At 49.8% G+C, this 26,216-nt stretch overlaps 1 protein-coding gene across 1 annotated transcript in view; it reads left to right on the plus strand.

The window, feature by feature from the left end:
- Positions 1–2,157: 2,157 nt before the first annotated feature.
- DNAH2 (dynein axonemal heavy chain 2) overlaps positions 2,158–26,216 on the plus strand; it is an 87,882-nt gene continuing 63,823 nt past the window's right edge. Inside the window, exons 1-7 of the mRNA XM_082708029.1 lie at positions 2,158–2,260; positions 10,861–11,043; positions 14,250–14,311; positions 15,876–16,046; positions 24,502–24,730; positions 25,306–25,416; positions 25,589–25,827. Of these exons, the coding sequence (XP_082564155.1) occupies positions 10,875–11,043; positions 14,250–14,311; positions 15,876–16,046; positions 24,502–24,730; positions 25,306–25,416; positions 25,589–25,827 (981 nt within the window). The 5' untranslated portion in view covers positions 2,158–2,260; positions 10,861–10,874. The remainder of the gene's footprint in view (positions 2,261–10,860; positions 11,044–14,249; positions 14,312–15,875; positions 16,047–24,501; positions 24,731–25,305; positions 25,417–25,588; positions 25,828–26,216) is intronic.

A 26,216-nucleotide genomic window follows, 5' to 3' on the forward strand; every position in this document is an offset into this window, starting at 1 on the left:
CTGGGGACTGAAGCCTCAAAACCTTAGCCTCTGGCTCGCTCTCCCCCCCTCAGCCCTTGCTCCCCTCAGGGACCCAGGCGTCCTGCCCACTCCCTTCACCATAACAACCATTCTGTGGGAGTTGTTCAAGACTTTAATATCATTTCATTAAGTCAGCTCATTGGAGAAGGTTGGGGGCACAAAGAGACTGGGGTGGGCAAAAGACAGCCAAGGTAGGGGGGAAGCAAGGGAAGAGTCCCCCTCTCTCCGTGGAGATGGCTCTGAGACATCAAATATTGACAGTGAGAGAACAGAACTTATTAAATCTGGGGCAGGGGTGTGTGTATGTGCGGGAGCTGTGGGAATGGCCGGATGCCTGGGTTCTAGGGGTTAGGAAGGTCTGGGAGGAGGGAAAGCCTTGAGGTTGGGGGATGCAGTAAGGGTCAAAGTCTCACGGGTACAACCCCTCTGTCCCTTTCCTTTAGGGAGTCCTTCGTCTTGGTGCCCTGGCCGGCCCCTGGAGCTCCTGGGGACAAGACCCCCGCCCCAGCTGTGGTTGGTTCCCCTTCAGCCCCCTTCCCCCCCCACCTCTGTTGATGAGCTTCAGCAGCGTTTAATCGGATTGAGCAGTAATTAGCAAAGCGAGATGTTTGATTACCTATTTAGCATAATGTAGGGGGTTGGGATCCCTAGGCACAGCCAAGGTTGGGGGGGCAGTCAGAAGAGAAGCGGGGTCTACACAACGTTCCTTTCCTGTGGGAGCCAGGAGCCCTGCCTCTAAGACCTCGCATCTCACAACTCCCCTCAAATCTTCGTTGCTTTGGGACTTTTCCCTGGGGGACGGGGCCCAATCGTGTCACCTCGAGGATCACCCACTTAGTCCCACTTGCAGTGCAGCCGGTTTGGGGCGTGGCAGGACCCCTCACAACTTCAACCCTTGTCTTCAGCGATAGGACTCCGGCCTGGGCTAGGGAGTCCCAAATCAGAGCCGCCCAGAGCCTACCCTAAGGATGACGGGGCACGGGGGAGGGGGGTCCCGAGGGCAGGTGCTGTTCATTCTGGAAATCATTCTGTTTTCATTCTGGAAATCAGGACAAGTGGGATGGTGGGGTCAGGGTTGGGTGTGGACGGACCCAAGGGCCCTTCAGGAGCCCCAGAGGCCGCAGAGCCTTGTGGTGCCAGACTGGAATGTCAGAGACCCATCAGGTGTGAACACCAACCAGAAAAGGGGGGACCTGTGGTGCCAGCTTCTCCCCCTCCGCATCCAGCAAAGAAAATGTCATCAATTTAGCTCCTCATGGAAATGCAATCAGTGGGCTCGCTGCTGGCTTTGTCTTAATTAGGCACTATTGATGGAAGCAGGGAGGGGGCCTTCCCATCCCCCGACTCGGCTTCCGCGCTCCAGCTTCTCCCGCCGCAGGTAGAGCCCAGGGTTCCACACGCCCCCTCCGCGGCCCCGGGCCCGCAGCGCCCCCTAGCCCCAGCCGAGGTCTGCCCCCCCACACTACGTCCCCTCCCCTCACGCTTCCCCAGGACTAAGCCTTTGTTCTCACGCAGAGCCGAGCCCCTCCCCGGCCCGGTCACCTTCCCCAGGGAGTCCCCGCCTCCCGTTCCCCCCAAAACGGGAGACGCTTCCCAGAGCCAATCCCCCGGTTCCCGGAATTCCAGTTCCGTTCTTCCCTGCGCTCCCCCGCCCCGCGCCGCCCGGCGCTGCCAGACCCCGGTCCGAGCGCCGGCGAGGGAAACGGGCGGGAGGGCAGGGGTGCTCCAGCCCCGGTTTTTCCCCCGGACCCAGCTGCAGCCGCGGCTGCCTTGAAATCCTGGAGCACCTTCCAGCCCCGCGGCGGGACCCCGGGCGCCACCTGCCGGCCGCGCGCGGGAGCGAGCCCGCGGACCCGGGCGCCGGGACGCCCCCGACCCTTCCGGGGTCCCGCTGCAGCGCAACTCGTGCTCTCAGCCCCAGCCCCGCCGGCCCGTGCTCGGACCAGACCCGGCCCGCCCCGGCCTGCCGGACACGGTGGCCCGCCCCGCCTCGCCGGCCCTTGCGGGCGCGGGTCCCCGCGGGGCGCACGCGGGCTGGATCGGGCGGCCAGGCGGCGGAGCGGGGCTGCCCTGCGCCTGCGCTGTGGAGGCTGGGCTCGCGCCCCGGCCGCTGGCCCCTCCCCGCGCGGGGTTGCCTTGGCGACGCGTGCGGGCGCGGGCGGGAGCGGGGCTCGCGGGGCGCCTTCCCAGCTGGAGGGGCGGTCGGCCGGCCTAGGGTGGAGAGGGTCGGCGTCGTGAGGTGTGTTTCGGGGGCAGAGAGGGAAGACATGGGAAGCTTTGAGGAGAAGGGGTCGTGGTGGGGGAGAGGGGTAGCCGGGTTGGGGCAGAGGGCGGCAGGAGCAGGTGTGGGGGGAGGGGAGAGGAAGGCGCGCTGGGGTCGGGACGCCGCGGCGGGACTGTGGGGGGCAGTTGTGACCGTTGTAGGCAAGGTGGCCGCGGGGGAGCTCGCTGGAGTACAGGGCCGGCTCCCCCGGGCGCTGGCGCGGGTCCCCAGGCCGGCAGAGCAACCCCTCCAGGCTGGCCCTGGGGAAGAGCCCTGTTGCGGGGGGGGGGGGTGCCCCCTCGCCTGGCCAGCGAACGCCCCTGGGGCTGCAGCCCGAGGCCGGGAAGCACGGGCGGACGCTTCTCTGGAGACCGGCGGCGCTGCTGCCGTTGCCTTTATCGATGCGTGTGATGAAGTCGCAGAACCTAAGTCAGGTTCGGTGGGGTGAGGAGGTTCGGAGCCGACGACTAAAGAAAGAATTCTTAAGACGTCATTGGTGCAAAATGGTGGTTTATTAGAGCACGGGGACAGGACCCGTGGGCAGGCAGAGATGCAGCTGCCGCCCCGGGTTGTGAGGGATGGCAGGTTATGTACCCTGCTGTTGGGGGAAGGTGAGGGGAAGGGAGGTTTCAGTGGAGTTTTCATATGCTAAAGAGGGCCTACAAGGTGCCAGGATGTTCCGGGCCTGCCGGAGGCCTTGCCCTTGCTGCTGGATCAATGTTGTCTTTAGACCAGTCATTAACATTAAGATAGTTGGGAGACTTTTTGGTGGGGTGTCACAATCCTGCTATCAATCGTCTTTGTTAGTGAGATTTAGAACATTTGTAAGCCAAGGGAGACTCCGGTCTAGCAGGATTGTGAGCTCTGCAAGTTAACTATTTGCTTATTGTTCATGGCAGTCCGGGCTGCCTGAGGGATGCCACACATATGGAGGGGAGCGGATGAAGGGGGGGGGGGTGCAAGGCGCCAGCTTTTGCTTTGTCCTCAGCCAGCCTCCTGCTCCCTCATCATTCCCCCCTGAACAATTTTGACCCTTAAATCTTTAAGGTGGTTGAAGGTGGAAGGTCTCATCTTCTGTAACTTCTTCCTGCTGAATAGGGGCGTAGAGCTGTCCCTACCTGCTCGGGTCAATATTGATCAAGGTAGGAACATAAGGGAGTTACAAAGGTGGAGGCAGCTGAATCCAGCGCTGACAGTGAGGAGGCGTCCTCGCGCGCGACAAGGATCGTCTGTCGTGGTGTAGTCATTGTAGCAATGGAGTCTCGGCACCAAGTAGAGAAACATGGAACAAAGCAACATATTAAGGTTAATAAGGCGATAAGAATGAGAAGCCCGAAAAGGAGATTTGGCCATAGTCCTCCTTTAAACCAGGAACTTAACCATTCACTGAGAGAGAGGGATCTTGTAGGGCCTTAATCTGGGTGTTCATGTCTTTTATTAGTCCTGTGACATTTTTGTGATAGTCTGGAATGTACACACAACATTCTGTCTTGATAATTGCACATGTGCCACCCTGGGCTGCTGTCAGGACATCTAAGGCCATCCTTAGTATAGCAATAAGGAGGGTTTTGGAACTTAGGCCCATATTGGATTGGGGAGTTATGGATTGACAGCAATCCCCTTTCCTTCCAAATAGCTCCATGGGCATGTAGTACCAGGAAGGCATATTTGGAGTCAGTGTTAATGTTTTTAGGCTTTGGCAATTGAAAAGTGCTAGTGAGCACTTTGGCACACCTAGCTTTTCTTATTTTTTCTATGAAAACTACTGTCATCAGAAAACCAACTGTCGTTCATATTTTTAACAGGGGCATCTTAAATCTGGCCAGATAGAGTATGCAAGATCAATAACCTTTTTTGCTCTATAGAGAAAGAAGTACAGTGGTCAGGTTCAGGCATACAGGTAACTAGGTTTAAAGTTTGACAAGTTTTATTTTGGGCATATCTGTTAATGTAGCCCAGTATTTAATAAGTTGGCCTCCATCATCCATTGGTGGCCTTTGCCTTCTAAGACAAATCTGGACCTGATGTGACATCATTATAGTCAAGGACTGTCCCATAGTGAGCTTTGAGGCTCTTTTATAGGAGGGCTGTTCCATGCTTAGCTAAAGCATCTATTTGCAATTGCACCTCAACAGAGGTGGCCTCTAGGATAAATATGACAAAGGGGTGAAACCAATAAGACGACCTTTGAGTGGTCCAGCCTTAACAATATCCTGATTACAGAGGATCATTGTCAAGTGGGAGAAAACTTGTCAAGAGGTAAGGGGAGTCCCCCATGGATCATTCAATCCACTCATAAAGAAAGTGGGGTCATCCATTATCTCCACAAGTCCATAGTTAATCCTATGGAGTGCGATAGGTTGGCTTTTAGGCAATTTCATTATCCCAGCCACACACAAGGTGTTAGTTAAGTTATACAATTGCAGGGAATCAATCCCATTTTCCAGTTGTTTAATCATATGCAGTGGGGTCTGCTAATATCCCCACAAAATAATAAGATCAACTAAAGAAGCTATTGTACAACTTCTCTGAAGTTTACCTCTAATTGTTTAGCTTAGGTAAACATTTAAAGACAATCAAATCTAGAATTTAACATCCATAAAGGTGTGTTATTAAAACATAATTTTTCTCTCTAAAATAACCCTCATTTCCAGAGATAGCCAAATCAGGACTAATTCACTTGTGAAACAAGTCCAGTTTTAACAAACTTGGCCTAATTATTTACATAAGTTCAGCAAGAACAGTGAGTGTGATCAATAGATCTTTTAGAATCTGCTTTGCTGGGACTTTGTATAAGGAATCTCTAGGTTGAACTTTTAGTAGCCTCTCCGGGCCAGAAGCCAAGCCCTGTACTTGCCATCAGGCATGCCTGCAATGCCTTTGGGCGAATTCCTCTTCCCGAGACTGCACCTACCAAGGAGTGACATTCTTTACTCACCTGGTGGGGCTGCTGGGAACTCTGTAAGCAAGGTATCAGGCCAACAGTCCCAAGGGGCTTTATGGCTCCAGGTTTCATAAAGTTAACCTTAGTTCCTTAAAGCTGTCTGGTCATATCTGAGTCTTTTCAAATATGACATCCCAGTCAAAGCCTTGGTAAAATAACCAGTTTCCAATTCTTTCCTGTTACAAGGAGAACAGATTCTTATTGAACTTATGCAAATGACTGATTGCCATGAAGAAAGAATACTTACTGAGACCTTTTGGTTTCAGAAGGTTCAGATAGAGAGAAAATTTGAATGCCTTGAGCACTTTTACATCTCTATAAATTACAGATAACTTAAGGAAAAAATATCCCTAGTCTGGAAGAGCAAACATTAGAAAGAACCAGCAATATCTAAAGTAAGACAAAACATTAAGAGACACAACACTATAATCTTTTAGTTCATTTAGTCCCATGTTACTAATTCTGGTGAAATTCTTACCCATTTCAGTTTTAGGATTTTCAAGCATATCAAATATCTGTATTTGTCCTGAAAGTCCTTTATAGGAATCTCCTTGAAGATAAAACTCATTTTACAAGAGAATTAAAACAATTATAAATGACAAAAACTCAGAATGGATATGGTTAGAGCTAAAGAGACACGGGAGTTTACAATTTAGCTGCAAGGAAATCAGGTTATTTCTGTGATACATAGCATTTCCATAATTACAGTATCAAGCGATGATCTCTCAAAACGTTAAAACTTTAGGAAGTGCATAGAATCTCTAGAATAGTTATAGCATTTTCCCAAATGTAACCCAAGGTTTATCATTGGTTCAGTAGTACTTCATGAGCAACTTCACATACCAAGGAAAAGCCTGAGTTAAAGAGATTTACAATTTAAATCTTGTCAACATTTGCTAAAATTTTAGAAAGTTTTAAAGCACATGCCTAAATATAATTAGGGATGTTAAACACCTGATAAAACAAAACATAGAAACTGGGTTTTCTGGGCAGGCAAAGAGAAAACCATTTACATTTTCTTAACAGCAGATCAATTGATCTAAGAAAACATTGTCCTTTTGAACAGAGACAATTTCAGTCTTGTACCAATGTACCTTAAAACCCATTCATTTCAATCTTAATCCATTCTTGACCATAGCTAAAATTCCTTTTCTGAAGATTTCCCTTCACAAACCTTCTACAACTTCCCTTTGCATTCAGGTTTTGTCCCAAGTCATTCCCTTCCAAACAACCATCTCATTTAGGACAAAATTACCTTCCCTTACCTTCAACAAAATGTATTCCCATTTCTTAAATCTTTCTTACATATCTCCTACTTTCCTACATACAGTTTCCCTTTATTTCCATCAGTCTTAGTTACACCAAGCAGAACTTCGTATTCTTAGAAACACCTTTAGTTATTAACCAATTGTGAACTGCTACAACAGAATTCTTCAGGTGGCAAATTTATGAATCAGTTAAGTGGCAAACAAGCTTACCAACAGATTTAAATACTCTTAGTTTCTTTGCAGTAAGAAGTCAAAAGCACAAACCTACATCCAATAATTAATGACTTAGCATTTTATCCTGTTTGGTTAAGATACAGATGTCCGCAATTTAATTCCATTTGTCATCCAAGCAAAACTTTAAAACTTTCAGGTTACCAAAGACTTTGAAAGCTACTTCAGCAATTACCCATTAGAACTTTGAGACAGACAATTAGCCATCAGTTTAGTCATTTCTCTGCTAACAAATTTTAACAAATAACATAAGCTTATTTAACCTTCAGTAAACTTCGATAGAATAAAGCTTCACATTTACTGCTGTTAAATTCAAAGATGCATCTATCTTAATTAAACCAACAAACTTAACTTAGTTTCAATACTGATTTACGTTCCACCTGGGCCCACTCCACTTTGAATGTTTACCTGAGACATGCGTGGGAAGATCTGGAGTGGGGGTGTTCTTCTTGCTCCTTGACAGTGAAGAGAGAAGGAGCCGTGGTGCATGATCTAGAGGCTAGTCATGCAGGCTGCACGCACCTTGGTGCAGAAACAGAAGGGGAAAACAGAGGAAACAAAGTGCTGCCACGAGGCAGAGAAGGGATTCCCGGGTTTCAGAGCTCATAAGCCCCAACAGAGGAGCAGACGCCATGCTTTCCCACCAGCAAGGGGGGAGGGGTTAGGCAGTCCAAGTCAGGCCAGAGAACACAGGGAAACTTCCCCGAAACAAAGAGAGTTTCGGCAGCTGCTTGGGAATATTCCTTATGGTCTCTGTCTCGAGTTAGACCAACCCCAGTTGGCTCCAGTTATAGCCATTAACACGGGATGTGAGTGAGGGAGAAGCCCCCACATCTATTAAGAGAAACAGAAGAATAAAGCCAGAGTCCCCTTTGCTAGGGATGGCCCAGCAACCTGGGTTTACTAGAAGAAGGCTTATTTACGTAATTACCATCCAATATGTCAGGAGAAAGTTTACTAGCTGACTCATTTGGGCAAACACATTTTGCAAAAGCCCCTTAGTCTGGGGTCCTGGTGTAGAGCAATAAAGGCCTAGGTATGAGCAGTGAAGGTGTCCTAGGTCCATTTGCCCTCTTTCCTGCAGAGATCTAACTGATAGATCCCACTGAGGCCATGCAGTGTTACAGGAGCTCAGTCCTTTCCTAAGTTTTGCAATCCAAATTATTTCCAGTGGGTTAAAAGGCACCCCAAGGTAGAGTCCTTGGGAACTGAAGAAGCCTACTGAGGCCATGCTTCCAGAAAAGTAATGAAGGTCCATTACCAAATCCCCCCTGACTCCTGGGTAGCGTCCCACGCAGGATATGTCAGAGGTTCCTGTGTCAAAAGCGACCGGAGGCGTCCCTCAACAAAAATCGCTATTGATCACCGCTTTGCCTTCCCTGGGAAGGCGTTCCTGCCGTTAAAGGCCCTGGAAGGGGTGCCGGCGTCCCTCCGCTTCCCCATCGCATCCTAGGCTGCCAATGGGTGCCTGGTGAATGGACTAGGAAATTGTGCCATGCCAAGCCATTGTCTATCCTGAAGACTGCATACTGTTTTGCCATATTAACCCATGGAAGTACTAGAAAAGTTTGGCAAGGGGAAATTACCCAATTTCATAGCTTTAGGCGGTTCGCAGAAGACACTGACGAGAAACAGTAAAGATTGAAATCCATCATGGTCTATGCGACATTCCAACACATGTGGTCCTTACAGCCAACTTCCCTAGGAAACGGTCCCCGGTTGCATTTTAATTCAATCGGGTACTGGTTTCGGCCGGCTCCCAGTGGAGGTCCCGCGGCCAGAAGTGGCTAGACCGGGCATGTGGAGGGGATCACATTAGATCAATCAGGAGGAAACCTCACACGGGAGTCTTAAGATTGGCAGCCGTCCTGGTGACTTAGGTGGCTGTCCCGTGCCCAAGAGAGACAACTTTCTATAAGAACAGGAATAAAGTGAGGCCATCAAGTTTCTGGGTCTTATTGCCATTCCGGCCAGGGTACTAGCTTACAGCCAAAAGGCAGACGCTCTCCTCCCTGTGGAGTAGCCACAGGCTAGAGGATTACAGCCTGAGCAATTGACATGCAAGTGTTCCAATAAGACCATACTCCTTGAAAAAGCCCTGGAATGAGAGTACAGGAAAAGGAGAGAAAGTACTCACCAATTTGCACCGAAGCTCAGAGTCCAAATGTAAAGACTCACAAATCTCCTGCCTGGCTCGCCAAAAATGATGAAGTCGCAGAACCTAAGTCAGGTTCGGTGGGGTGAGGAGGTTCGGAGCCGACGACTAAAGAAAGAATTCTTAAGACGTCATTGGTGCAAAATGGTGGTTTATTAGAGCACGGGGACAGGACCCGTGGGCAGGCAGAGATGCAGCTGCCGCCCCGGGTTGTGAGGGATGGCAGGTTATGTACCCTGCTGTTGGGGGAAGGTGAGGGGAAGGGAGGTTTCAGTGGAGTTTTCATATGCTAAAGAGGGCCTACAAGGTGCCAGGATGTTCCGGGCCTGCCGGAGGCCTTGCCCTTGCTGCTGGATCAATGTTGTCTTTAGACCAGTCATTAACATTAAGATAGTTGGGAGACTTTTTGGTGGGGTGTCACAATCCTGCTATCAATCGTCTTTGTTAGTGAGATTTAGAACATTTGTAAGCCAAGGGAGACTCCGGTCTAGCAGGATTGTGAGCTCTGCAAGTTAACTATTTGCTTATTGTTCATGGCAGTCCGGGCTGCCTGAGGGATGCCACACATATGGAGGGGAGCGGATGAAGGGGGGGGGGGTGCAAGGCGCCAGCTTTTGCTTTGTCCTCAGCCAGCCTCCTGCTCCCTCATCATTAGCCAGCCTCCTGCTCCCTCATCACGTGGGCCCAGTAGGACTTTTTTTCCTTCGAGCAAAGTCCACATCCTTCACGTCAGAAACTCCTAACCTGCGATCCCTGCCAGGGGCAGCCCGTGGGGCGGGAGGACAGCCACAGGTGGCTGTGGGCCTGGAGCTGGCTGCAGGAGGAATGCCCGGCGGCCGGCCCCACGTGGCCCCAGTGGTTCCCACAGACCGGGATGCTCCTGCTTTCCCGAGCAGGCCTTCCTCCTTCCCGCAGGGCCTTCTCCCACAGACACAAGGCGGAATTGCACCTTGGGTGACTTTCCTCCCTGCTTCCCCCAGGCTGTCCTCAAGAACGGGAGGATCTTGGTCTTTTTTGTGGGTTGGCCCAGAGTGACTCGGTCAGCTATGCCCAGAGACCTCTTCAGTACAAGCAAAACAGGGTTCCTTCCCCCCACCCCAGCAACGAAAAATTAAAGCGACATGTCACAAATCTGGTTTTTCTCGGCTTAAGGAGGTTGCACATTTTAGTGTGGGTAGGAGGAAAATTTTCCATCTCCCCACCCCACCCTTGCAGGAGGTTATTAGTAAGCTGGGAGGAAAGGAGCTACATGGGAAAATCGTCCTGGTGTGTTTCGTGGACTTGATGCACAGACACAGGGCGGGGAACCCAGGGGCAGTCTTCCTTTCCCTGGGCCTTGTCTCCCTCACCTGAGGCCCTGAAGGGTAAGGTGGCTGAGGGAGTGTACAACATCGCAGCATATAGGCTTTTTCCCTCCTGATCTTTTTTTTTTTTTTTTTTAATTTTATTTATTTGTCAGAGAGAGAGTGAGTGAGAGCGAGCACAGGCAGACAGAGTGGAAGGAAGAGTCAGAGGGAGAAGCAGGCTCCCTGCGGAGCAAGGAGCCTGATGTGGGACTCGATTCCAGGACGCTGGGATCATGACCTGAGCCGAAGGCAGCTGCTTAACCAACTGAGCCACCCAGGCGTCCCCCTCCTGATCTTTTGTTCTCACACTTCTGGGCAGAGAGACGGGTTCCTCAACCCTTCTTAGTGGGGTGTCAGAGGCTACTGTTTTCAGCTTCCATTCATTCCCAAAGCCTTTAAGGGACTCACTGCTTTTGGACCCAATGCTCTGAAGAAAGTGGGATTCTCCAGGGAAAGGAGTGAGGGCTGCAAGGTCCCTTGTGGTTCACGGTGCAGGGTGTGGGTATTCCCAGATGAGATTATGATACGAAGTCGGGGCGGGGGTGTGTGTCTCAGTTTGTGTATTCAGAGCATGGGGGACCGGGGTGGGGGTGGCTCAGTTGGTCGATCCCCAGCTGCCCGCATGCCTGCAGGTCCTGTCCACACCATGTCCAGCAAAGTGGAGAAGAAGCAGAAAGTGAGCGCCCGGGCAAGCGGTGGCCGTGGAGGCACCCGCAGGAGAACTACTCAGGAGGTGCTGGCCTCGCAGGCCGAGGAGAGCCTCCTGCCCTCCACAGAGCCCCAGCCGGAGCCTGAGGCCCTCAAGGAGGAGCCCGGTGGGTACCTGCTGGAGTCAAGCTCGGAGGCACAGTGTTTGCGTTTAAAGAGGGTCCGAGGGCTGTTGCTTCTGGGTTAGAAGCTGGGGGTCGGTGGACTCTCAGGCCTGCTGCTGGGTTCCTCCTTCTGTGTCCCCCCTCCCCCGCAAATGCACCAAGAGCTCACCAACCAGTCCTTTAACTTGGCCTCTGCCTTGGGGCTCCTCCTACCACACCGAAGAGGGTTTGATCTCTTCCTTCTTCCCATTTTCACCCTGGGTGGCAAAACAAATAATGTTTTTCTCCCATTAAGCCCATCACCATGGAGACAGCCTGCTTTGCCACCCTTTGAATCCTAAGCCTGACGGCTGCTTTCTCCCATCTGTTTCAAGCTCTGTAGCCCTGCCTTGCATTTTGGCAGGGGTGTCGGTCTGCTTAGGAGGTCGGGTTCAGGGCCACTAGAAAAGCAGCCTGATGTCTCCATGGGGGTGGGGGAGTAAAGAGTTTAAAGAGGCTGCCTCTTGTGGCTTAGATCTGAGGGACTCTGGCCCTGTGGGTTGGAAGGTTTGGTGTCCCTGGGCTGTCCCTTAGAGTACCGGCCCATGCGGATACAACTATGAATTAAGCACAGGCCTCCACTTTTCCATGGGGCTTCTTTGCACGGCTGGCAGCTTGTCAATGGAATCTCCTTTTGATATTAGCAGCAGGGAGATTAGACATGGGTGTGGGAGAAGGGTCCGGGATCTGCGGGGTCCCTAGGATCCAGACACTAGAAACAGGCAATTCTCTCAGAACCATTGCAAGGGGGACTGGCTCCTGGATGCCTGGAGCAGGAGGTTCGGTTTGGAGAACCCTCCAGTGGCGGAAGGGAAGAAGCGTCTAGATGAAAGCACTAACCAGCAAATACAAAGATTCTGGGGCTCCTCGAGCTCTAAGCCTTTCTGTTGTTTGATGTCTAACCCCAGCAGACGTTCAGAGAGGCCTGGGGCCTCTCTGCCAGCCCCAAAGCACACAGCAATCCCTTTCACCTTTGGGGTTCAGAGGGATTGAGTCCTGTCCCACTGGAGACAGGGGGCCTGCCATGTCCGAGTGTTTGTGGTTCCCCCCTTCCCTGCCCCCCAACAAATTCGTATGTTGAAATCCTACTGCCCAATGTGATGGGATTAGAGGGCAAGGCCTTTGAGAGGTGCTTACCTCATGGGAAGTGCTTGCTTACACCATGTCATGGACAGGATAAGTGCTTTAGGAAACTGGTTCTGAGATCCCTGGCCCTGTTCTTCCATGTGAGAACACTACGAGAAGCCCGTGCCCCAGAAGGCGGCTCCCAGGGACCAGGCTGGCATCCCCATCTAGGATTTCCAGCCTTTAGAAGCGTGAGAAATAAGTTTCTGGTGTTTATAAGCTACCCGGTCTATGGCATTTTGTGATAGATGTTATCTGCTCTCATAGATAGTGTGGAAGGAGGGCCGAAGATGCTTCTTGGTAAAAGTGGGCCAACCGTCTGTATTCACAACCTTTCCTTCCTTAAGGAAGGGTTTTCCCATTCCCATTAAGAAATGAAGAAGGAGGGGCACCTGGGTGGCTCAGTGGGTTAAGCCTCTGCCTTCAGTTCAGGTCATGATCTCCGTCCTGGGATCAAGCGTTGCATCGGGGCTCTCTGCTCAGTAGGGAGCCTGCCTCCCCCCCTCTCTGCCTGCCTCTCTGCCAACTTGCGATGTCTCTCTCTGTCAAATAAATTCTTTTTTTTTTTTTTTTTTTAAGATTTTATTCATTTGACAGAGATCACAAGCAGGCAGAGAGGCAGGCTGGGGGTGGGGTGGGGTGGGAAGCAGGCTCCCTGCTGAGCAGAGAGCCCTGATGCGGGGCTCCATCCCAGGATCCTGGAATCATGACCTGAGCTGAAGGCAGAGGCTTCAACCCACTGAGCCACCTAGGTGCCCCTGAAAAGCTTTTTAAGTAAAGATTCTATTTATTAGAGAGAGAGGGAGACTCCAGGGGAGCTTGAACACAAGCAGGGGGAGGGGCAGAGGATGAGGGAGACACAGACTCCCCGCTGAGTATGGAGATTGATGCAGGGCTCCATCCCAGGACCCTGAGATCATGACCTGAGCCAAAGGCAGCTGCTTTACCAATGGAGCCCCCCAGGTGCACCTCCCTCTTAGTGTTTCTTTCTGTCCCCCAAGGTTCTCTGGTTCCATTTCATTTCTTCTTTTTAGCCCACGGCACATGGGAAACCCACCGGTTCTACCCATCTCCCATGTCAGCTATAGATCTGGAGGTAGAAAAAGGCCCTTCTGGGGATTATGGGTGAACAGAGTGGGTGCCGCGGGAATGAGTGCACCCCCAACTCTGCTCCTCCTCCCTCATCAGCTTTTCAAGAAAATGGAGATAGAATTCACTTACTGTAAAATTCACCCCTTTCAAGAGCACTTCCCTGATTTTGGGGGCACACAAATCTTTTCAACCAGCACCACCAAGCATACATTTCATCAGCCCCCCACCAAGAAGGCCACATCAAGCGCCTTGAAAAATTGGCACCAGATAACCTGATATGTTTTTGTTTTTGTTCTGGAGACTGGAGTGTGCCGGAGGGAGGGAGGGAGGGAGGGGGAGAGGGAGAGGGGAGGACCTCAAGCAGGCTCCACACTCAGTGCAGAGCTTGACAGGGGCCTAGATCTCACCACCCCAAGATCATGACCTGAGCCGAAATGGAGAGTTGGATGCTCACCCGACTGAGCTACCCCGGCGCCCCCGGGTGACCCTGTGTCCACGACGACACCAGAGCCCAGGCTTTTTTAGCAGCCCCTCCCCCACAGAGCCTGCTAACCACCGGTCCACTTCCTGTCTCTGTGGCTTTGCTGATTCTAGACATTTCACACAAACAGAGTCACCCCGCCCGCCGTCTCTCAGGACTGGCTTCTTTCACCTCATGTCACATTTTCAAGGCTCGTCCGTGATGAGGCTCAGTGGCAGGCCTCCGTTTCTTTTCATAGCGGAGTCCCAGTCTACCGCCCTCTGTAAACCCATCGTCTGTCGATGGGCGCTTGGGTTGTTCCCACCTTCTGGCTGCTGGGAAGGATGCTTCTGGGAGCTCAGAGCGGCTCTTGGAGTCCCGCTTCCAGTGCTCTCGGGGACACACCCAGCAGTGGAGTAGGGGGAGGTCATGGGGTGACTCTGGGTTTCAGTTTTGAAGGAATGCCTCATCTTGGAATTTTTATTCTTCCCAGAGCCACCATTGGAGGACCCCGAGGTAGAGAAGGAAGAATTCCAGGAGCCTGAGGTGGATGTGGTAAGTCAGGCTTTTCCGCTGAGATATTCCTTTCTGATAACTGGTGAAGCAGAGGCTCAGTTGTTAAAATGGTGAATGAGGAATTTTTTTTTTTTTTTTAAGATTTTACTTATTTATTTGACACAGAGAGAGATCACAAGTAGGTAGAGAGGCAGGCAGAGAGAGAGGGGGAAGCAGGCTTCCTGCCGAGCAGAGAGCCTGATGCGGGGCTTGATCCCAGGACCGCAGGATCACCACCTGAGCCGAAGGCAGAGGCTTTAACCCACTGAGCCACCCAGGCATCCCAGTACAAGGAATTCTGTTCGGTCTGTCACCTGCTTCTGCTTACTCTCTCCTGCTCACCATAAATCTGTTCCAGTGAGTAAAGGACAAAGTTGTCTCTGCCCCCCCACCCCCCACCCCCCTTCAGGAGGAGAAGGGCTTTAAGTGAGGGACGGTTCTCGAAGCTTTTGCTTCTTTGTCTCCCCACCTGGAGTCACAGTGGGGCTAGTTCAATGTGTGCCGCTCAGCTGTCTTCCCGATGAATTACACATTCTGGCCTCATGCGAGCTGCAAGCGTTTTCCAGGTCTGCATATTAGCAGCGTAGCCATAAATGCCCTATCTTTGCTATTTTTAATTGTATTTCTTTGATTTCAAGTGAAATTGGATGTTTTTTCATACTTTCACTTTCTGAGTTCAATGACATGACATGACTCACACCTCAGAGGCTTGTCTACGTGTTTATGTGGGGCTTTCTTAGAGCACCAAGTTTTCTTGACTTGGAAATGTTAAGTGAAAAAGACTTCCTTCTCATCTTCCAGGAGAACTGGGAGAAGGACAAGGTGACTCCCCCAGTTCATCTTCGTGTCTTAAATAAAGCTTATTTATTTTCTTTAGTAATCTCTATATCCAAGTGGGGCTTGAACTCATGACCCTGAGATCAAGAGCCCTATGTTCCTCTGAATGAGCCAGCCAGGTGCCCCAAGTTTCCTGAATTTATTAGTGGAGCTCTACAGATGAAATTTTTCCAAGTTATCAGTTGTAATTTATTTTTCATCGAATTGATGTGTTCTTTGATATTTCCCAGTCTTGTCTTTTCCCCTCCCTTCTTCTTCTCTCCTATGTCAGTTGGCTTTCCTGGGATATCTCCTCTTACTTCCGTACCCCAGAAAGGTTGCGGCCTTATCCTTTTTTGTGGCATGCTATCTTTGCTCCTGGTTGCTTGCTTTAGACTAATATCCTACAGGTTCCCTTGACTTAGTTTTACTTTGAGGTTGAGGATTGCTTGACGATGCGTTTTTACAACCACAGGCATAAAGGAGATCTCTCAGGAAGATACTGTCCCCCACTTTCCCTCTAGTGATCTCGTCTAGTTTTACTTGCAGAAGCAAGGGAATTAGATTGCCTTGTTTCTTTAGAAGCTTGAAGCCTATCACTCAGTTCATTGTCAGCCTTCTGTTCACTGTTCCAGACCTCTCTGACTTCCCGTCTCTGTCTCCCATGTCCTCATGGGCACTTGTGAGTGGGAAAAATGACTCATCCTAACAGCTGTACCTGCCTCGGCTCTCTGCTCTCCTTCTGTAGAAGCCCCTTTTCCGGTCCCGAGCTGTGCTGACGGGACTAGCGGATGCCGTCTGGACAGCGGAGCACGACGCCGTTCTGGAACACTTTGCCCAGGACCCTTCAGAGGTCATCCTCACTATCTACATCGACCCCTATATGGGGCTGAAGCTAGATCTGGGCATGCCTGTGCAGGTGGGTACCCCACTCCCCCGACTCCGAGGCGGCCTGCCAGGGAGCTGAGGGTCGTGCCTATCTCAGTCATCTTGGAGTCTTAGCTCCTGGACCGGAGGTCTGTTGAGCCTCATGGTATGTCAGGAACCCGGCTTGGCAGTGGGATACAGAGGAGAAATGAGGTGGGTTTTGGTTTTGGTGATCTCATGGTCTAGTGGGGAAGATGGACATGTACAGAATATTGACTGTGTTATGATGCCATGGGCAGGGCTTTATAGGAGCTTGATGGGGGCAACTGAGAGAGCCAGCAGACGGCTTGCGGGGGCTCGGTAACGGAGGTGACATTTCAGCTGGAGAGGAGAGGTAAATAGGGTTTCAGCAAGTCTGGGTAAGAGCTGTAACGGTAAAGAACACTTTATGTGCAAAGAAGAGCTTTGGGATATGATCCTAAAATGGTGGGGGGGGGCAGTTTGTGGACAGCCTCGTATGTTAGGCTAGTGGTCCGGCCTCGCTCCGGGGAGCTAGCAAAGGGCTGCATAGACTGGGTAGATAACCGTTGACAATGTGGAAGATCCGTTAGCAAGGGATAAACCGCCAGGAGGAAGACGGTTAACGGACAGGTGTACAGTCGAACATTCGCGGTAGGCTCTGGGCAGCAGGGGTACAGGTCGTTATTGTTAAATTCTCATAACTCTCCTACATGTTTGCTGTTTTTGAAATAAAATGTTGGAAAAGAGAGAGGCTTTTGCATTGTTTTTATTGGCAGCACACGTACAAAAATCAAAACTATAAAGAACGCGAGTGCAGCCCAGTGCAGTGACACGACCTGTGGAATGTTCCGGATTAAACAAGAGCAAAAACAGACTGTAGCTTTTTCCTCTCCATGGGCAATCATCAGCTATAAGACGACATGGGAAAAAAGAGGAACAAAAAAAGATCCCATTCATAAAAGGAACAAAAATTTGCAAAAATGTGTAGGATTTATATGAAAGAAAGCAACTGTGTTGCAGGCCTTGTCAGAAAATCTGACTACACAGTGAGCCATATCCTGTTTCTAAGTGGGAATCTTGATTATAAAGATCATTCCATCCAAACAAATGCACCATTTTAACACAACTCCAATCAAAGTGCCACAGTCCCCAGATCTCTTGTGTAAAGATTTTAAGATACATCCAGAAAAATGCAGGAAAAGGACAAAAGAACACGATGAAGAAGGAAAGTACTGAAGGAGAGCTGTGAATATGGAAATCTCGTATTTAACTGTAGTGATTAAAACAGAGCTGGGGAGCCCGGCAGGCTCAGTTGGTGGAACATGTGAGTCCATCTCAAGGTCATGAGTTCAAGCCCTGTGTTGGGCATGGAGCCTCCATAAAATAAAATAAAATTAATATAAGATAAAACGAAAATAAAACAGAGTTATCCTGGGCCAGGAATATATATCATATGTACAACATTAAAGACACAAAGTATAGATGCATATATGTAAGCATTTTCTATAAAAATTCCATTTAAAAATCTGTGGGGAAGAATGGATTATTCAATGAATAGGACTGGGAGATTTGGAAAACAAAGTTTTCCATTAAAAATCTATTTAGGGGGGCACCTGGGTGGCTCAGTGGGTTAAGCCTCTGCCTTCGGCTCAGGTCATGATCTCAGGGTCCTGGGATCAAGCCCCACATCAGGCTCTCTGCTCAGCAGGGAGCCTGCTTCCCTCTCTCTCTCTGTGCCTGCCTCTCTGCCTACCTGTGATGTCTGTCAAATAAATTAAAAAAAAAATCTTTAAAAAAAATCTATTTAGCTAGGGTGAGGGGGAAACAAGGAGATGTTGGTCAGACGGCGTGGAATTTCTGACATCAAAACCAAAGGCAACCAGGCAAAACCAAGCAAGTGGGACCACATCAAATTAAAAAGCTTCTGCCTAGCAAGGCTTCTTCCATCCACAAAATGGAAAGGAACATAAGGCATAGGAGAAAATATGTACAAATCCTAGCTCTGGTAAGAGGTTAATATCCAAAATACATATTTAAAAAAAACCTCCTACAACTTAGTGGCAAAAAGAGCAAACAATCTGATCAAAAAATGAGCAGAAGGATTGAAGGGACATTTTTTTTTTTTTTTTTTAAGAAGACACAGACATGGCCAACGGGTATTGGAGAAAGCGTTTCAGATCACTCATCAGGGAAATGCAAATAAAAATCACAGCAAGATGCCATCTCCCACCTGTTAGAATGGCTGACATCAAAAAGACAAGAGATAACGCATGTCGGAGAAGATGCGGAGAAGGGGGAACCCTGGAGCGCTGTCGGAGGTATTGTAAGCTGCTGCTGCCACTATGGAAAATGGTGTGGCTATTCCTCAAAAAATTAAAAATAGAACCACCCTATGATCCAGCAATCCATCTCTGGGTACACGACCAAAGGAAATGAAATGACTGCTTCGAGAAGTTCATCGTGGCGCTATTTACAACAGCCAAGGCATGGAGACAGCCTGAGTGTCTGTTGATGGATGGAAGGATAAACAAAATTCTGTCCACATGCAGTGGAATAGTATTCGGCAACAAGAAGGAAAATCTTGCCATTTGTAAAAACCTGATGGAACTTGAGGCCATTATACTAGGTGACATAAGTCAGAAAGACAAATGCTGTAGGATCTCACTTATATGTGGAATCTAGGGAAAAAATAATACTGTGTTATACATGATGTTTACTGAGAGGGTGAATCTTAAGTGTTCTCACTGCACACACACACACACACGCACACACAGGAAAAGACAATGGGACCTCGTGAAATGCTGGATATATGAATTAGCTTGATTGTGGTGATCCTTTCACAATGTTTATGTATATCAAAACATAAAGTTGTACCCCTTAAATATATACAGCTTCTTATTTGTCAATTCTGCCTTAATGAAGCTGAAGAAAATTTATTTGGTGTGCTGAAATATACTTAAGATCGCGGACTTCTGGGATACTTTTCGGTATCCAAAAGATCACCGTACTTTTGGGATAAGACGGTCCATTGAAAGTTCCTTAAAAAATTATTACTCTTGATAAAATGGGCAAGAAGTAAAACCAGAAGAAGAAGAAGAAGAAGAGAAGGAGGAGGAGGAAGAGGAAGCGGGGGAAGAGGAAAGAGAAAGAGAAGGACACACCCAAGAGTAGAGAAGAAGCGTGATCTACTCTAATCAGTGTAAAAAGGGGGTGACCAATGAAAGGTCTGTGCACTGAGTTAGGGACACCGTCCTCTCCACGGAAATGGTGGACCCCCAGCAAGATGGGAACTTCAGCTGGACATTGAACAACATCTGGAAAGGGAGAAAGAGCCCAGGTATTTTTTTTTTTTTTTAAGATTTTATTTATTTATTTGACAGAGATCACAAGTAGATGGAGAGGCAGGCAGAGAGAGAGAGAGAGGGAAGCAGGCTCTCTGGGAGCCTGATGCGGGACTCGATCCCAGGACCCTGAGATCATGACCAGAGCCGAAGGCAGCGGCTTAACCCACTGAGCCACCCAGGCACCCAAGTATTTTTAACAAAGATTTTACACTGTCTGAGATGCGCCTTAACCCCCTGTCCATCCCGTCATGTATTTCTCTTAGACTAGAGAGAAGTGAACAGGACGTAAAAGACCCAGTCCTTTCCCTTTCACTCGAGGTGGGGAGAAGGAACTGGGCTCTCAGAGCAGGACATCAAGGAGTCATCCAGCAGACGGCAGAGCAGAGCAGGACGGATTTGCGGAGCTGCTGAAGCATGAGGGCAGAAATTACATGGCAACAGGAAGCGTCTTAAATCGAGGGCGAAAACCTGGAACAAAGCAGGCAGAGAACAGGGGAGCAGAAGGAAATCCACCAGCACCAGGTTCCAGTACGACTTACTAAGGGCGTGAATTCAATTTTTCAAACACAGAGAGACGAAATGCTGCCACACGAGAGAGAGATAAAAGGGAGATTGCAGATCTTAGGAAATAAAGCCGCATGCTCGCAAACTCGTGGGATAGAAACAGCAAGGCACTGACCGGCTGTTGCTGCGAGTGTGAGTTGCCGCAGAAGGGAGGCTTGAGATAATTACAGGGCGTGGGGAAGAGAAAGCCAATGACAACATAATTAGGGAAAAGTTAACGAGATGGGGTGATCTAATACAGAGCGCCCAGGAAGGAAACAATGTAAGTTTCAAGGTAAGATACAAACGGTGTCCCAGACCCGCAGCAGGAGCTGGATCCGGGGCTTGAAAGCAGGTATTTCCTTCCGCGAAATTTGTTTTGCGACGTGTCATGCCAACACACATCTTAGGCAAGCGCTAAACTCCAAGGAAATTAATTCTTTAGGAACATCACCAACGCGGCCTTCCTGCCAAGAATATTCAACTTGCATCGAATAATGAGGGAACAATCAGAGGAATCCAAATCGAGGCACATTTTGGAAAACAACCAGCCTGGACTGTTGGAAAGATCAATGCCACGGAGGAAAGACAAAGGCTCGGGGACTGCAGAATTCGAGGGGACTGAGGACAGATGACCACGTGCGATCCTGGGTGGGGTCCGGGGTGGCAGAGAACAGCTGTAGACGACATTATCTGGACCGCTGGGAGAGCTGAGTATGTCTGGTGTATCGTGTAAGGCATTATAGGAATTTTAATTTTCTGAGTGTGGTAATGACAGTGTGGGGTATATGGGAGAAGATCCTCATTTCTGGGGGCCGTGTGCTGGCATATTTAAGGGTGCAGTGTGGCGCGACATCTCACTCTCTAATAGCTCGGTGGGGAGAGGGAGAGAGTAAGAGAGTCGCCCTGGAGCACACGTGGGGCAAAACGTGAACAGTTGGTGCATCCAGATGACGGGAATGTTGTTCACTACACTTTTCTTGCAATTTTTCTGTGCGTTGGAATTATTTTCAAAATAAAAATTGGGGAAAGAATTATTTAGCCCTCTAGTCAAAAATGCAAATGGTCTACCGAGAGGAGGCTGGTGGCAGACTTCTCCGACCTCCTGGCTGGTGGCAGACTTCTCCGACCTCCCGGGAGAACAGCCTCTCAGAGTTCTCCAGGAGGGGCAGTGGGCCCCCGATGTTTTCATTCCCAGCCAGGACGGTCAAATACGAGGGCAACAAGTGTGTCGTCCTTGAAAGAACTCTGCCGCATAAAACAGAAATGAAGTAATCAGTGGAAATCTAGTCCCTTCAGCCACCAACCAAACGGGGGTGGGGGGAGGGGGGGCTGCCTGGCTCCGTTGGAAGATTGCGCAACTCTTTATCCCAGGGTTGTGAGTTCGAGCCCCATGTTGGGTAGAGAGACGACTTAAAAATAGAATCTTAAAAAAAAAAAAAAATGAACCAAATAAAGAACATGGGAATAGAGAATCTATGAGCATTCAATTCATTTAAGTAAACACCAGTACTAAATGACCACGGGCATTGCTGTTATGCTGTGGCATGCAAATGCCACCGCTGGAGGGGGTAAATATAACAGAATAACACACGCAGCGCAGGCCCAGGCAGCCCCGGGGTGAGGTGCTGGTGTCCTCGTTTCTCAAAGCAGCCAGTCACTAGGACCTCACATTGAAAGGCAGTGGAAAATGAACCTCAAAAATTCTTAAAGGTTTTTATTTATTTATTTAGAGTGTGCGAGTAGGGGGAGGAGCAGAGGGGAAGAAGCAGATTCTGGGCCGAGTGCAGACCCCACTACGGGGCTCCATCTCATGACCTTGAGCTTGTGACCTGAGCTGAAACCAAGGGTTGGATGCTCAACCGACTGAGCCATGCAGTTGCCTTGAACCTCAATAGTTTTAATAATCTCATATGCTTTTAGAAAAAGGTTTTTTTTTTTTTTTAAAGATTTTATTTATTTATTTGACAGAGAGAAATCACAAGTAGATGGAGAGGCAGGCAGAGAGAGAAAGAGGGAAGCGGGCTCCTGCTGAGCAGAGAGCCCGATGCGGGCCTCGATCCCAGGACCCTGAGATCATCCCAGGACCCTGAGATCATCCCAGGACCCTGAGATCATCCCAGGACCCTGAGATCATAACCTGAGCCGAAGGCAGCAGCTTAACCGACTGAGCCACCCAGGGGCCCGAGAAAGAGGTTTTTCAGAAAGAGGTCTCTCTCGCTGGTGAAGAAACACTTATTGAAGCTCGGTGATGCCTGTGTTTTATTCACACTGGAGTCTTTATTCTATTAAATCCAAGTAGGGACGCCTGGGTGGCTCAGTCGGTGGAGTGTCTGCCTTTGACTCAGGATCCTGGGATCGAGTGTCGCACTGGGCTCCCCACTCAACAGGGAGTCTACAGCTCCCTCTGCTTTTGCCTGCTGCTCCCCCTACTCGTGGACGCTCTCTTGCTGTCAAATAAAGAAATACAATCTTAAAATGAAAAGAAAAAAATAAACCCAAGTAAAATTAAATCTAATATATATTTTAAAAAGGTTTTATTTATTTGAGAGAGAGAGAGAGAGAGTGAGAGAGCATGAGAGGTAAGAAGGTCAGAGGGAGAATCAGACTCCCCATGGAGCTGGGAGCCTGATGTGGGACTCGATCCTGGGACTCTGGGATCATGACCGGAGCTGAAGGCAGCTGCTTAACCAACTAAGCCGCCCAGGCACCCTAAATCTAATGCTTTTATTTATTTATTTTTTTAAAAAAGATTCTATTTATTTATCTGACACACACAGAGATCACAAGCAGGCAGAGAGGCAGGTAGAGATAGAGAGGAAGAAGCAGGCTCCCTGCTGAGCACAGAGCCCGGTGCAGGGCTCGATCCCAGCACTTTGGGATCATGACCTGAGTTGAAGGCAAAGGCTTAATCCACTGAACCACCCAGGTGTCCCTAAATCTAATACTTTTAATAAAAAAATACCGATCCTATTCTGCAATGACCTTTAATTTGTTCTGTACGTGTTGGTCTGTCGAAAGATGTCTAGAATAACATTTTATGTAAAGCGAACAGCATTGTGTCCGGGTGGTGGAATTTTAGATGACAGTTTAGCTGTAATCCTCTTCTGTATTTCAGTTATTTATAATACATGTACGTCATTTTTTAAATGACAAGGCTTCACTTTTGTTTAGTTTATTTTTATTTTTAAAGATTTTGTTTATTTGACAGAGAGACACAACAAGAGAGGGAACACAAGCAGGGGGAGTGGAAGAGGAAGAAGCAGGCTTCTGGCTGAAGCAGAGAGCCCGATGCGGGGCTCGATCCCAGCACTTTGGGATCATGACCTGAGTTGAAGGCAGACACCTAAAAACTGAGCCACCCAGGCGCCCCTAAACACTAAGACTTTAAAGATTTTATTTTTGAGTACTCTACACCCAGCGTGGGGCTCGAACTCATGACCCCGAGACCAAGACTCGCCTGCTCTTCTCACTGAGCTTGCCAGGCACCTCAAGAGTCTGTTTCTTGGTTTTTCTCTCACACTTTTTTCGGTTTCCTCATTTGTTTTGTTTCTTAAATACCATCCATGAGTAAAATCATATGGCATTACATATGTATATCATTTTAACAGAAATAATGGTGTTAAGCTTAAAAAAAAAAAAAAAAAAAACCTCAAATGCCAAAATTTAACTCTGGGTAGTGGGAAGATGGGTGATTATTAAATTTCTTCTTTGTACTTTATTTTCATTATTAAAAATCACACAAATTACATGGGACGCCTGGGTGGCTCAGTTGGTTAAGCAGCTGCCTTCGGCTCAGGTCATGATCCCAGCGTCCTGGGATCGAGTCCCGCATCGGGCTCCTTGCTCGGCAGGGAGCCTGCTTCTCCCTCTGCCTCTGTCTGCCTGTGCTCACTCGCTCACTCTCCCTCTATGCCTGACAAATAAATAAATAAAATCTTTAAAAAAAAAATCACACAAATTACAAAGAATTGGTACAAAAGCAGGCACACACGAGAAGTGAATCCTATCCTATCTTCAGGAGGAATCCTTTCTAGACATGTAAAAGTCAGGAACTTTAAGGGGATAACAGGAAGGTCACACCGTTTCTGAATGTGAACACCGGCACCAGCCACACAGAGTCACCAGAAACCAGACTGTGGGGTGAATGAGACATTGGGTGGCAGGGGTGTGCCACCGAAATGGGAGACCCTGGACAGCTGCCTCTGACCTCCTTTCTTTCTCGTTCCTGCCCTTCCTATGGCTAAAAGGGCTTCCTCCATTCTATCTTTTCCTTCCATCCAACCCGCCCAACATTCACTGAGCATCTAACACATCCCAGTCAACCACGCGAGGTCCTGGAGTCAAGCAGGGCAGAGCACACAGTACCTACCTTCAAGGCGCGCTCTCTGCATTTCCTCCCCGCTGGTCTGGGTATGGACTCCGCTGTGTCCCCGAAAGAAACAGGAAGCCCCTCACGCTCCATTTAGCGAAGGATCAGGATAGGCTAAGGGGATGGGACGAAGTACTCAGCCAGACATTCCTGACGGGCACCCCAGATTCTGCTGGGTGCCATGTGGGGGCTGGAGACCGATCTCCCGTCTACTGTCTTCCGCGCAGACCCAGAACCAGATTGTCTACTTCATTCGCTGCGCACCGGTTCCCATCACCCCAGAGAACTTTGAGGCAACTGTGCAGTTTGGGACCGTGCGGGGCTCCTACATCCCAGCCCTGCTGCGGCTGCTCAGTGGGGTCTTTGCCCCCCAGATCTTTACAAACACGACCTGGCCTGAGAGCATCCGGAATCATTTTGCTTCTCATCTGCACAGATTCTTGGCCTGCCTGACAGGTGAGCAGAAAACTTCAAGGGCCTCGTTTCTCTCCGGTGTCGCACCGACAGGAGGGCAAAGGAGGTGGGTGGGAGCTTCGTCCCGGGGACCCGTGCACTGTGGCGCAGAGAAGGCGCCGTTGAATGAGTGGCTCAGGGAGCAGAACTTGCCTTCCAGCACAGATGCAGTTTTCTGCTGTAGAAAGTGGGCTAGACCTGCCCAAAAGTAGAGTTGGATATTTCCAAGAGTACACGTGGGGTAAGGGGAGATGCAGGTGGGGGGGGGGGTTCTTGGGGAGAGGGCGTGTGTCACACCAGAGAATGTGGAGGACATGGTACAGCTCTTTGACCTTATTTTGCAATCATCTCTTATTTTACCTCAGTGAGGGTTCCCTCTTGCCTTCTGTCATTTTCCCTCTTGATAACCAACCCCCGCCCCCCACCCCTGCCCCGAAAAATGCTGAGTCATCGTTTCTTTTGGCGGGTCTCCTGAAATCCACCTTCCTAGCGGGCTCCAGTTGGTGAGCTGTGATCGCGGCTGGGGTGGCATGGACTTACCCCCTCTGTGAACTTCCGCGGTCCTATCCTGTCCTTAGATACTCGGTACAAACTGGAGGGGCACACCGTGCTCTATATTCCTGCGGAGGCCATGAACGTGGCGCCCGAGGTGGTGGTGAAGGACAAGGAGCTGGTACAGCGGCTGGAGAGTGAGTGGCCGGCAGTGCCAGGGTGTCGCGGGTGCTCGGGGAGAGGAGAGGGCCTGATGCAGAGAAAGGGGCTGGGTTAGGAGGGCTGCGTCGTCAGTTGGTGGCAGAGGGAAGGACACGACTGGGGAGCAGCACAGAGAAGTGCAAGGGGCTTTGCGTTCTCCCCCCGCAGCCTCCATGATCCACTGGACCCGGCAGATAAAGGAGGTGCTCAATGCCCAGGAGTCTGTGGAGACAGGAGAAAATTTAGGTCCGTTGGAGGAGATTGAGTTCTGGCGCAACCGGTGCATGGACCTGTCCGGCATCAGTAAGCAGCTGGTGAAGGATGGCGTGAAGCACATTGAGTCCATCCTGCGTCTTGCCAAGTCCTCCTACCTGGCGCCCTTTATGAAGCTGGCCCAGCAGATCCAGGTGCGTGAGCAGGCCCAAGGACAGAGGCTTAGCACCGTGTGGATAGTGGTGGAGACGGCTGTTAGTTGGTGCAAGCAGAGGGAGCCAGTGGAGTCCTCCACGGTAGAGGCGGGCCCCCAGTGTTTGGACCTGCACTTGGGGAGGGTACAAACGTGGTGGGACGCGGGGTCCCAGGGAGCTCACGGGGTAGGTAGGGAGACTCCAGCCCACACGGAGCATCCTCCGTGAGCCCATGCCGTACAGTCTGGCTCAGAAAACCAGGCTTGCACAAAGCAGGACCCCCAGATGGCACGGGGTCAAAGGGGAACCCATAGTGGTCAGCCAACTGTAAGATAAATACACAAAACAGATTCGAGGGGTGCCTGGGGGGCTCAGTCGGTTGGGTGTCT

Source organism: Mustela nivalis (genome assembly GCF_964662115.1).
Source record: "Mustela nivalis genome assembly, chromosome: 17".
Lineage (NCBI taxonomy): Eukaryota > Metazoa > Chordata > Mammalia > Carnivora > Mustelidae > Mustela > Mustela nivalis.